The 13,353-nt window shown below is 45.4% G+C and overlaps 1 protein-coding gene across 1 annotated transcript in view; it reads right to left on the bottom strand.

Annotated features, from left to right (window-relative positions):
- SMARCD2 (SWI/SNF related, matrix associated, actin dependent regulator of chromatin, subfamily d, member 2) overlaps positions 1–11,969 on the bottom strand; it is a 59,261-nt gene extending 47,292 nt beyond the window's left edge. Inside the window, exon 1 of the mRNA XM_066587515.1 lies at positions 11,248–11,969. Coding sequence (XP_066443612.1) covers positions 11,248–11,346 — 99 coding nt within the window. The 5' untranslated portion in view covers positions 11,347–11,969. The remainder of the gene's footprint in view (positions 1–11,247) is intronic.
- Positions 11,970–13,353: the final 1,384 nt, after the last annotated feature.

Here is a 13,353-nt window from a genome sequence, read left to right as displayed (position 1 = left end):
CTGAATTCAAAATTGGATTGCAAAGGGTTAATGGCTAACAAAAATACATGATGTTATGGCAAGCTTTCCAACCTCTCAGGGTCCTTCCTCAGGCATAATGAACCCTGAGAGGTTCGAAAGCTGAAAATACCATCATGTAGTTTTGTTCTCCCCGCTAACACAGTCCCAAACTTTTTTCATTCTATCTCATTGAAGTGGATGGAGCGGTAAGGTATGTGACTTTTATATATCCACATCCACTCCTGAAAACTCTGCTTATGAAACACGAGGGTGCGGATTTATCAAAGCACTTGCGCTCGTTTATTGATGTTAAAAAGTTGCAAGATTTGGTGCATGTTTTTTTTTTTCAAAAAGATTTAACACTTTATTACATTTGTATTCCACTCTTTGCACTTTTCCAAAGAGGGGGTTTGGTCTTCCACTGCCCACCATATGTACTATACCTCAAGAAACTGGTGTAAATCTTGGTGCAAATCTACGGCAATTCATAGCTGGCATCTGATTTCTGGAACATAGACTTAATCTTAAGATGCGACAAATGCATTGAGAGGTGTGCCCAGCGCAGTTTATACCAAGACGGGCGTAGTAGACACTTGTCATGGTAGATCAGGGCCGGAGCGTCAGTGTGATGTGCCAAAATCTCATCCATTAAACTGTAGTCTGTGGACTTAGTTCATCCTGCACAATAATGCAACGGGGAAAGAACATGCAAAATTAGGCTGCGGGACGTCTGCTGCAGATATGCATTTCTAAAATCTGCAAGAACCCACAATATATAGGACATTTTTGGAAGTCAGCAATGCTTTTTTTTTTTTTTAGAATAATCTCGCGACAATCTTGTCGCCCGAGATAAAATTGCACATTTTTTTTTTTTTTAAATTGCAAAAGTCAATAGGACTTTCTAATGTTAAAATCACATGGCAACGCAACAAACTTGCAATACAAAAGAGGCTCCATAGGGAAACACGGGAGATTTAAAAAATTCGCACATAGCAGAAAGATAGAGCAGCCGCCATTTTTTGTTCTTTCAACACCGCAGATGGGGAGGAAACCATTGAAAATCATTGGTTTCATAATCTGCTTTTTTACTGACTCTCGCATCACGCGAAAATCACATGATTTTCTCTCCCATGTGAAACCACCTTAAGGGCGGCTTCAGATGACCATACATCGGCCGGGTTTTCTACGCCTGGAGGGGGAGGCTGGAAGAGCCGGGAGCAGTGCACTTGCCACTATTTGCAATTGGAAGGGGCAGAGCTTTGTTCCAGAACTTAGCTCCGCCCCCATCCTGCCCCAACTGCAAATAGTGCCGAGGGGTGGAGAGGTGGCGGGAGCTCAGAGCACTGCTCCCAGCTCTTCCAGCTTTCTCCCCCTGCAGAGAGGGACACTGTATATCGGCCGAGCATGAAAACCTGGCCGATATACAGTCGTCTGATTAAGCCCTTAGAGGAATGAAATGATTACTGTCACGTCTGCTACGACTAGTCAGAATGACTGAAAGTGGCAGGTTCCAAACTCGGAGTCAAACTAATGGGCAGATGATCTGGATCTGGACTAAATGACAGTACTATTGCAACAATTAGTTGTGTAAATTTTGACCCATTTTACCAGAATCACCCCAAAGTGAACCAATCCCTCAGATGGAGCACCCGTCCCGAAAAGGGCGATTCCACTACAGGAGAGAGACCAAGAACCAGTCTGAGGCTACATGTTTATAAAAATGCTGTAATATTTTTCATTATTACAAGAAATGTAGCAAAATTCGGATGTACGACAAAGCCTTCGACCTCACACACACGGAGTCCGTGCCCCGCTGTGTGCTGCATATATGAGCGGATGGTTTTCTACAGGAGAATAGCTCTGTAATCCGGCACTTTTTTGCAGCTTGCCACAAATTTTTAGGTCAAAAACTATTTTATTAGGCATCTGCGGTAAATGTGAAAAAGCAAAAACATTGATCTGAGAGGCAGTGAAACAACATGGTACAGAAAAACTAAATGCCACATTGTAGCACAACCTCCAAGCCCGCTGCGATTTGTTTTTCATGTCAGACTCCATAGAGTAAAGCCCTCCGCTGCTTCGTCTGCCCTATCATGGCTGCATAAGATTGGAGGTGTAATATGGCAGTTAGCACGGGCCTTAAGGCTTTGTTCGTGCATGTTAGTTTTTGAAGGGGTATTCCCATCTCAGCCTGAAGTTACGGAAACATCTGCGCCGGCCGTTGTAATTAAAGGCGAGTTACCGAAACTTAGAAAACTGATAGCAATAGAAGGTCACTTGGTCCGTCTAGTGTATCCTTATATCACTTCCTAGTAAAGCTGCGAGCTCAGGCCCTTCTGTAATCCCGCCCACCGCGTACAAACGGCTATATTCATCCCGGCTATGATGGGTATACCCCTTTAAGCCAAACCATGGCAGTTTTTAGTATTATTTACTCTGGATTCGTGTGTTTTCTCTGAGGCCTTTCTTGACTCCACTAACTCCTCTAACTGCCGCCTCCCTCCCGCTTTCCACTCCCTTCGACCAGGTGTGCTGTTTACATGCCTCACCTAGCTGGAAAGACCAGATTCCTCTCCAAAGGCTGAGCCGTGCATGCTGGGAAGTGTCTGTTCTACTTAACGCGCCTATTGCTAACGTGGGAGGGAGAGCAGAGAAGTACAGGGCCATGGTGTAGAGTAAGATGTTACCAAGTACTACCCCGAGTGACGGACCCTCAATCCCTCCCGCTGTGTGCTGCAGATACTGTGTAACTTACTAATATATATATATATATATATATATATATATATATATATATATATATATATATATATATATACATTCTGTATATAATGCCTGAGGGTGTCTGATTAGTACGTTCTAGCTGACTTTCTGTTTTTTCTCGCTGCAGCGTTGCGAATGTTAATCTTGTGGTCGCTCTGTGTCATGAGGCAGTCATATGGTAGAGAGCCGGGGAGGGGAAGTTTTACTTCAAGGGAAATCAAAGTGAGATAATGATGAAAAGTTTTCTCTAAAAGCTAATTCTCGTGAATTTAAGGGGTTGGACCAACATCGGAGGTTCCGAATGATTTCCACTAGAAAACAGGACAAAATGTTGCAACAAGCTACATTGTTTCGTCCTGTAAATTTCGGCAAAATGCTGGACTGCGGGCCGGAAGTCGAATGGACACCAGTATAGTCAATGGGGAGGGCAGCTCGGTTCCATCATAAAACAGGACCGTTCAATCAAGGGGTGCTGCTTCCTCCAAACAGAGCAGGAAAAAACGGAATCCCCTAATTCTGATGGGAACAGGCCCTTATTTTATAATTTGACACACTTTCTATGAGACAACATACACTTAGTAACTAGAGATGAGCGAGCGTACTCACTAAGGCAAATTACTCGAGCGAGTAGTGCCTTATGTGAGTACCTGCCTGCTCGTCTCTAAAGATTCGGGTGCTGGCGGGGGGGAGCGGTGAGTTGCGGGAGTGAATAGGGGGGAGCGAGGGGGAGACAGTGAGAGAGAGATCTCCCTCCCCCCGTTCCTCCCCGCTCTCCCCCGACGCTCCCCGCCGGCACCCGAATCTTTAGAGACGAGCGGGCAGGTACTCGCAAAAGGCAGTACTTGCTCGAGTAGTTTGCCTTAGTGCGTATGCTCGCTCATCTCTATTAGTAGCTCATTTTATTCCATTCTGTTAGAATGTTTCCTTTTCTAGCACCTAGGCTAATTTCACAAAAAGCAGCGATCTTGATTATGCGTCTGCTGTCAGTGCCGCAGTATTCTGGGGTATTCATAAGCTGCTGCTCTGACCTCTCTGTAGTGGCTGGCGCTGGTAGTTGCAGGCAGGGCTCACAGTAAAATCAATGGGAGATATGCCTGCAGTTACAAGATCCGGCCACTAGACAGGGGTTGGAGAAGCAGCTTCCGCTCTGACCTGTGTTTTGCGGCACTGACATCAAACGCCTGATCAGCTGATTGGCCACGGTCCTTGAGTAACTCACAGTATGAGTAAATAAGATTCAATGTGTCATCAGATAATGACCTATAGTATAAATAAAGTTATGTTAAGCATATTTGTAATGCTTCTTAGTGATATTTTAATTTAATTGTCACAATCTATATAGTATAAAGATCCTAAAATCCTGCAGTTCTCACACTGACCACTAAGCCTAATAATAGTCAGACACTTCCTGTTCTGTAGAGAAAACTTTTCAGCAGTCATCATTATCATCACATGCAGGGTTTTGGTATTAGTGTATCTTGACGCCACCAGGAAGTACTGGTGGAGTCAAGATTGACAGGGGGTGACGCCCCCTGCACCTGATTGGCTGCCCAGCTGGCTTGCCTGCAGGTCCTGCCAGGCCACTGAGGTCAAGCAGCTGCTGGAAGTTGCTTTCATCCAAAGCGCCCTGGACATTATTCACTTCAGGGACGCCACTGCAGGTGCGCATTAGCCCAGTTGAATAAAAAAAGCCCTTCCCCGCCGGTGGCCCAGAACGCAGCACCCCGCTCTGTGTTGAATAGCAGAGCTGGGTCAGCATCACTGGGGCCACACTGCCGTGAAGTGGGTTTCCCGGCGGCGCTGCAGAAGTCGCTCCCCCGGCCACAGATGTGCTGAACTTTCTGGTTGGCAGCAGAGGGACACAGCGCCGTGGTTCAGGAAGTGACAGACGCGGTGCACACACAGCAGAGAGCCAGCAGAGGCGCTGCACTCCCTCACATGCGTCCCCGGACACTGCAGGAGGATAGCATGGAGGCTACTGGGACGCCGGCCACTCCCTTATTGCCTGCAGCCACATACACTAGGAGGAGGACAGCTGGTACGCCACAGCGTGGGGAGCGGGGACAGGCGGTAAGCTGCGTTGCATTGAGCATTGTATGCCTGACAGCTCTTTGCTTTAGCGCCTTCCAGGACCTTAAAATGTTGAGCCTATTGGGAGCTAGGGGTGTGAGAGGGGCGTTCTCTTCTGTCAAACCCCTACCTTCCAGTGGCGTCAAGATACACTCATACCCAGGGTTTCATTGAGAGGTCTCTGATGGAAGTCAGTGGGTCAACTCCTGTCCATGGTGTAAATGGTCTGTGAGTTCTGCCATAAGTCATACCTTTAAACTCTGTTAGACGTTTTCCGAGTTATTTCTGTTATATAGTTTTGGGCCCAAAACTATATAAAAATAATGTACTAACCTTGGCGCCAGACCGTAGCTTCAGTATTCCGACGCCACCAGCTGATGTCACCAGGCCAGAAGGTCAGATGATGTCCCATAAGCCTGTCACATGGAAGTAGGTTTAAGGGACATCAATGATGATGTCCCTATCTGACTTCCTATTACCTGCAGCAATCACTTGTGTAAATAACACAGGACTGATGGGTTGCCATGACAACCGGACACCAGACAATAGCATTCGGCTCTGCCATGGTCTGTGAGTGCTATGATAAGCGGTAATGCATTGCAGTATGGAAGTACTGCAATGTATTCACACAGCGATCAGTTTCACAGGTTGAAGCCCCTACAAGTACACAGGGACATAAAAAATGTAAAAAAAAGTTAAATAAGCCCCCATATGTTTAGTAACATTGCATGTGCAACAGCCTGTAAAATTGAACACACTACTTATCCTGCATAGCAAAAAAATGTTTCAAAAAATCTTAAAACTGAGTCAAAATACTTATTTCATTCATTTTGCCTTCCAAAAACGCAATAAAAGTGATCAAAAAAGCTATCTATACCCCAAAATGGTACCAGTAAAAACTAAAGTTCACCACGCAAAAAACAAGCCCTCTATGGAAAAATAAAAAAGGGATGAGACTTTGAGAGCAGCGATAAAAAAAAATAAAAAATTCCCCCCCAAAACGGTTTTTATTATGCAAAAGTGGAAACACCTAATAAGATCCTAATCGAACCAACCAGCAGAGAGAATGTATCATATCATGTATGCTGCATGACCCAACGCTGTAGAAACAACACAATGACAGAACTGAGGTTTTTCTCCCTGCCCTCCAGAAGTTATATAATGCAGTATATGTACCCTAGTAATAGGGCCAATAACACCTACAGCTCACCATGGAACAATAAAAAAGTTAGGGCTTTTTAAAAGTGGAGAATTAACCCCTTAGTGACGGCCCAATAGTGTTTTTACGTCCTGCCATTGCAGGACGTGTATGGAGGGAGATAGTGCCGCTATCTCCCTCCATACAGCGAGCGGGCGTCAGCTGTTTATTATAGCTGACACCCGCGGGCAATAGCTGCAATCGGCCGCGCGGCCGATCGCAGCTATTGACCCTTTAAATGCCGCTGTAATTCTAACAGCGGCATTTAAATCCCCCGTACGCCCCCCCATTGGTGAGATCAGGGGAGCTGTGCAGGTGTCATGGCAGCCAGGGGCCTTCTGAAAGGCCCCAAGGCTGCCTTAGGAGACTGCCTATAGCATTACGCCATACTGCAGGAGCCATCAAAGCGAAAAAAAGAAACACAGCAGCACTCCAAGGGTTCAGCCACACCGCTGGTGCAAGGTACAATGCAATAGCCCAGTTAGGGTCCCGACTCCCTGGGTCCACTGTAGATCAGCAATGTAGAGAGGAGGAACTAGGCAGCATTCATTGAAGTCTTCTTTATTAAATAGCCATGAGGAAGCAAGCAGCCACGTATCGACCCTGTGCTCGGGTCTTTATCAAGCTTGATAAAGACCCGAGCACAGGGTCGATACGTGGCTGCTTGCTTCCTCATGGCTATTTAATAAAGAAGACTTCAATGAATGCTGCCTAGTTCCTCCTCTCTACAGGAGCGATCAAAGCATCGCTGGTTGTGGTCCCCCAGGGGGACTGAAAGAAAGTGTAAAAAAAAAAAACAATAAAGTTTTACTAATTATTAAAAAAAAAGTAATTTAAAAAAAAAAACAAACAAAAAAAACCTTTTGCCATATTTTCAATAAAAGAATCTGAATAGTAAAGCAAAAATATGTATTTGGTACCGCTGCGTCCGTAAAAGTCCTATCTAGCAAAGTAATGCTTTATTTACTGTAAACATCATCCAAAAAAAATAATAAAGAACGCCAGAAATGTGCTTTTTTGGTCACCCTCTCTCCAAGACAAAATGTAATAAAAAGCAATCAATAAGTCATTTGTATACAAAAATGGTACCAACGGAAACATCAGGACGTACCGCACTAAATGAGCCCACACACAACTATGTTGCCAAAAAAATAAAAAAGTTATTTTTTTAAATATCTTTAAAAAAAAAAAATACAAGTAGTACAGCAAAAAAACCTATCCAAGTTTGGTATCGTAGTACTCGTCCTGACCCATAGAATAAAGTTATCATGTTATTTTTTTTGCAGTTTGTGCGCCGTAGAAACAGGACACACCGAAAGATGGCGGAATGTCATTTTTTTTTCAATTTCTCTCCACTTAGAATTTTTTAAACGTTTTTCAGTACATTATATGGTAGATTAAATAGTACCATTCAAAAATACAACTCGTCCCGCAAAAAACAAGCCCTTATCCAGCAACGTCGATGGATAAATACAGGAGCTACGATTTTTTAAAAGGGGGGAGGAAAACATCGTTGCGTCCTTATGGCCAAACCGAAGGGGTTAACTGCAGTTCAGGCAAGATGGCCGCCCCCATAGTCATTGGCGGACCATAGAATAAAAAAATCGACAATTGGTAAATAAAAGCCTATTAAAAAAATGTTTCACCCTCTGGTTTAGATGAAAACAAACATAGGTGCGACATTCCCTGTCATGGGAGCAGCAGGCCATGTAATCTGCCGGCTTCACAGCTCTATATTTAGTTGTAGCAGAAGGTTTAGAACTTGTTGGCAATCTGATGTGATGGTCAATACGTCAACAAGGAAGGATACTGCAAGTTGTCTCATCAGAAGCAGACCCTTCCACAAGGTGGCCCCAAAGGTGTTCGGCTGATCTTACTGGGGTCCGCCACAACAGGAGGCAATTATACCGAACAGCTACGGACCCCCTCTATGATGTCCCAATACCCCCATGGGGCATATGGGCAGGCATTGTCTTCAGGAACTCTATTACCCCTTTACAATAACTAGACAACAACCTCTCAGAACTGTACAGAATGAAACCATAGATGTTTCTTCAGCTCTAGCCGAATTACCGCTCCTGATGAGCTTTCTTACACTTCTGAAGGCTTTTACTAACTTTCTCAAAGAAAAAAAAAAGACACTTTCTATTCCCCCCCTTCCTTCACCTACAGAGTCTATAAGTCACTCCACTTGAGTTTAGACAAGTTGAGGCACAGCAGTTAAACAAAGGCCTAGTCAGTACCAATGCTCAGCGCTGACATTAATTTGCTGTCTTCTAGCTTTTGGTTTTCTGGGTAATCCTGCTTCAAAGTGTACACGTTCCACCCTGGATACCCCCGACCCGGCATGTGGAGACAGTTGCTTTGCGTTTAAAGTTAAATTAAGTCGTTTTATTGCTCCATTTACCAAGAATCACAGAAGGCTCAGGTGGAGATGTATACCCAGGGGGGCATTTAAAAAAGTTTTCAAAAAAGTGTGAAAAAGGCGCAAATTTTTGCTCAGGTGGGGATTTACGTGAAAACTTGCAACTTTTTGTGGTCTGACAATTTAGTAAAAGGGGGCGTAGGCACCACACCACGACAGTTATGTATAATTTATGCCAGAAGCTGGCGTAAATTAGACCAGGAATGGAGGCCAGATCAGACCTGGTGTACATATCTGAGTCGGTGCATAGAGGTGCGGTGCGCCTCTTCATGTATTAGGCACATAATGCACCAGCGGAAGTTTTATTAAGACCTGGGTTTGAAATGCCGGTCCTAGGGTCTGCAGGGTCAAATGCCGGTCTTAATACGATTTTTCCCAGCGCACGATACACCTAATACATGAAGAGCTCTTCATCCAGCAGGCGCCTCTCAGCTCCTCCGTGCGCCTGCATAGAAGTCTATGCCAAGTCCAACCTGGCATATGTTTCTGGTATAATTTCTTCCAGTTTCTGGCCTAAATTATACATAAATTTGTCAGTCCTGAAAGCTCCATCCACTTTTTTTTTTATCCAAAAGCAGTGAGGGCAGCACAAAAAGATGAAAAGTCACACATTTTTCCACAAATCCCCATTTGTGCAAAAATTTGCTACTTTTTTACAACAGAAACTTGCATAAAAGGCTTTATAAAGTTTCCCTCAGTGTCCTGTAAGTCCCTTCAACAACTTGTGTGATGTGAAACAATGGTGATAAAGGTGTTGTGCCAGGACTGAGGGTTATTCCCTATTTACCGGATGGTAAATAACTTTCAGACATGACTGGTGGGGGTCCGACTGCAGAGAGCGGTAGCAATCACGAGAACGGTCCAGTGTGTACTGCTACTCCATTCATTTTAATGGGACTGCCATAGAAAGCCAAGTTCAAGCTCTTGGCTACTTTTTGGCACTTCCATTGCAATGAATAGCAGTCCATATGCTCAGCCACAGCTATTCATGCAAGCATCTTTAGGTCCCCCTAGGGATGGTGGTGGTCCTAGCAATCTGTCCCCCCACTGGTCAGAAAGTTATCCACTATCCTGTAAATAGGGAATAATTCTGGCACCACCCCTTTAAAGGGAACCTGTCAGTGACTAGCAGCACCATAAACTAAGTTACGGCGCTTATAGTCTAGGTGACCGGGAGTCCGGGGAGCCTCTTCTCATACTCACCCAGTCTCCATTCCTGTGGAATCCTTTTCTCATACTCACCCTGGCTCCATTCCTGCGGCATCCTCTTCTCATACTCGCCCATTCTCCATTCCTGTGTCATCCTCTTCTCATACTCGCCCATTCTCCATTCCTGTGGCATGCTTTTCTCATACTCACCCGGTCTCCATTCCTGCGGCATCCTCTTTTCATACTCACCCAGTCTCCATTCCTGTGGCATCCTCTTCTCATACTCACCCGGTCTCCATTCCTGTGGCATCCTCTTCTCATACTCACCCGGTCTCCATTCCTGCGGCATCCTCTTTTCATACTCACCCAGTCTCCATTCCTGCGGCATCCTCTCCTCATACTTGCCCTGCCTCCATTCCTGCGGCATCCTCTTCTCATACTCACCTGGTCTCCTCTTGTCATACTCATCTGGTCTCCATTCCCACGGCATCCCAGTCATTGCATGCCAACAGCTTGACTCTACAGGACCATCACCCACAGAGATAAATGGGAGATGCCCACCAGAAGAGTCGGGCTGCTGGCGCGAAGAACAATAATCTTTCAGTGTAAACTCGGCCGATGATTGTACGATGAATGAACATTTGTTCACTTATCATTGGTTGTTGATTTTGTGCAGGCATAAAAGTCATCGTTCATTGTTTGCCAGTCATTTTGAATAAAAGGCGATTGTTCAGTCGTTTGCAAACCATTGCCAGCCCTATCCAGACCCCCCTGACCGATCACCGCTGGACAGAACGCGATGACGAAAAAATGTAAACTATTATCGGCGTGTAAACGGACGCTGTTTGAAAGTAAACGGCAAGTTCACTTGTTTCAAGAATAATTGCTTGTTAAAGGACCATTACTAATTAACCGAGGTTGACCTAGACACATGTGAATATCCCATAGACGTCTGTTACTGCAGATAATGACGTATCATTAGCCTGGTGCGTTGTACATCGATGCGGAGTTCCTAATCTCGCCTCCACCTGTCGCTGTGGGACGGGCAACGGAAAGCACCCAAAGACACAACAATAAACTGCTTTTTCCATAGATCATTGCACATGTTCATCTTTCTAACACCTCGTACATGTGGCAGAGAGCCTATGTTATGGCACAAGAAGCGTCCTGTAGAGCTCCGTACCCTCGACTGGCATCGCACCTATGTGCCGCCATCCAGTACTGAGGTGGCGTACCTACAGAGCCATGCTTCAAACATGGCATCCAATTGGGTGCAGTGCATCCGATGGCCATGCTCATTAGGCCCAAGTATACAGTATACCCAATATACAGTAAAACGAATCTCATCCTACATCGGTTTATACTGATACGGTAAATACTGCAATATCAAATATTCTGGATTATCATAGAAAAGTATATAAACCTCGTAAGGGTGGAGAACCTACAGCAAGAATATATATATATATATATATATATATATATATATTCCAGTTCTGTGCTGCTGGATTATCAGATGCTGGACAAGAGGGATTTCCATTTGCTCGGCCGACTCTAATTTAGGAATTGCTGCTTAAAAACAATTTTCGTATATGTTTGAAGGCTCATGAAAGGTACGTGACATTACACAGACATGTGGCATTACCTGGTAAGGTCCTGGCGCGCTCCTGTACATTCCCGGGTTTGGTCCTCGCATCATGTTCATCAGGCTTCCAGGTGGGAGAGGTGGACCTCTGGAGGACATGGAGTTGGAGGGACGATGCCCCCTGCACAAGTGCTTCCGTGACCCTTTATTACAGTCTGTGGAGCCCTTTCAGCTCTGAAATTCTACTTTTTGCGTATATTTAAGCCTCATGTGATAACGCCGCTATATATGGTGACTTCTTGTATTCTTTCTGTATGCTTCCTGCCTCATACAGCTTACTGTTGGATATGCTCTCTATCACCTGCCTCTTCCTAAGTGCATCCTTTGGCTAGCATTGGCTTTCTTATTATACGTTCAACCTGTCTGCTCTCTCCAGCGCGGCGCGGCGTCCTCGTGTGCGTCTTCTCTGCGTTCAGGCACCTCCTTTCGTACGACTCTTGTGCAATACCACCTTGGTCTTGTGCATTACTGGGCTGTGCTTCCTCCTGTAACTTCTGTGCTGTGCAGCTTCCTATGTCTCTGATCCCGGTGTGGAGCTTCTTCTCAGCTGCCTCCCCCACTGGGTCTCTGGTACTTGTGCTGAGTCTTCCTACTGCTGTTGGTCTCATAGGAAGTTATTGGAAGGTTTTTCTGTTGGTGTCATCACTTCCAGAGAGCTGTTTTGCAACAAACCTCCCATCTCATCTCTGCCCTCCCTCTTTCACCCCTTTCCTTCTCTTCTTATCTCTCCCCTCCCTTCAGCTTCTCCTCCTTCTGTCATCTCCTCCCTTTTTTATTCTCTTTACTCATTCCCAACCCTCTCTCCACCTCTCACCCCTTTCGCTGCCACTCCCTACCCTTTTACTTGCCCTCTTCTGTGTCTGTTCTATGTCACTTGTGCAGTCTTTCTTTTCCTTTCCACTTATCTTCTTCCTCCCTTCGCCTCCCCAGCTCTGCCCTCCTCTGGCACTGCTATCTGACTCTACCCCTTTCCCTGCCCTCTCACCCCCTTCTATGTACCCTCCCCTGTTTTCAATTCCATGTGCTTCGCAGACTTTGATCTATTTTGTCCTCACTTCTTTGCCGCTGCTTTTGATCCTGGAAGCGTGCATGCTCCCTCCCTGTTCTATGTGCATTAATATGCAACTAATGTAATAGGGCTTGACGCCACACATATTCTATCATTTACCTCTTGCCCGCAGCTGGAGATTGATCAGCAGTATTGTAGGATACATGAAGTGGACAAAAAGCGCTACATGTATCAAAATATTACATATGATCATAGTATGCTACAAAGTAACATAGTATGCAAGGCTGAATACAGACAAATGTCCTGTCTTGGCACCTGTCTTTAAAAGCCCGGACGGGTATGCCCAATGCTTTAATGTATGTGTTATTCTGAAACACTGCAGGATTTTGGAATGACCATACTTTTTTAAGTTTGACTCCAAACAGAACTCCGAGTCTGAGGGGCGGGCAGCGCCAGCCTCTCCCTACCCACAGTATGTTGACTGTTAGCTCTCTCCTTGCTGGTGTATAGGGGGAGACCTGTCAGTCTTTATGAAGGGTGGAAGATGCCAGGGCAGCCCGCCTCGTTGACTCAGAGCTCCATTCCGAGTCAGATCTTGAAGTGCGTGTGTTCAGAAACGCGGCAGCGCTTCAGAATAACGCGTACAAGGGGGCACTGCTGCTGGTGGTTTGCGCAGCATGAACCTGGTGAAAGGTTCCCTTTAATAAAATTTTCCCCCCCTTTTTCTAGACACAACATTTTTTGACATGTCATAGAGTCATTGGGAGTTTTGATTGCTGGAGGTCTGCTTGCCGAGACCCCCGCCAGTTCTTAAAGCAATTGAAGTGCCCTTCCGAGTGCTGTCACTGCTCGCTAGCTGAAGATCTGTTCAGTAGGAAGTCTATGAGCCCCTCTTCAGCTGGTAAGCACTAATGGTGTTTGGATAAGCAGCTCAGTAGCTTCATTGTAGTGATCAGTGGGGAAGAGTCTCAGCACCCGGACCCCCAGCAATCAAAACTTTTGACCCTGTGAGATGTGAACATTTTTTGGAAAGCTGAATTACGCTTTAAATGGATATTCTGGGCAAATACTATTGATGAACTATCCTCAGAATAGGT

Source organism: Eleutherodactylus coqui, chromosome 13 (genome assembly GCF_035609145.1).
Source record: "Eleutherodactylus coqui strain aEleCoq1 chromosome 13, aEleCoq1.hap1, whole genome shotgun sequence".
Classification (NCBI taxonomy): domain Eukaryota; kingdom Metazoa; phylum Chordata; class Amphibia; order Anura; family Eleutherodactylidae; genus Eleutherodactylus; species Eleutherodactylus coqui.
This window is presented reverse-complemented; position numbering and strand designations above follow the sequence as displayed.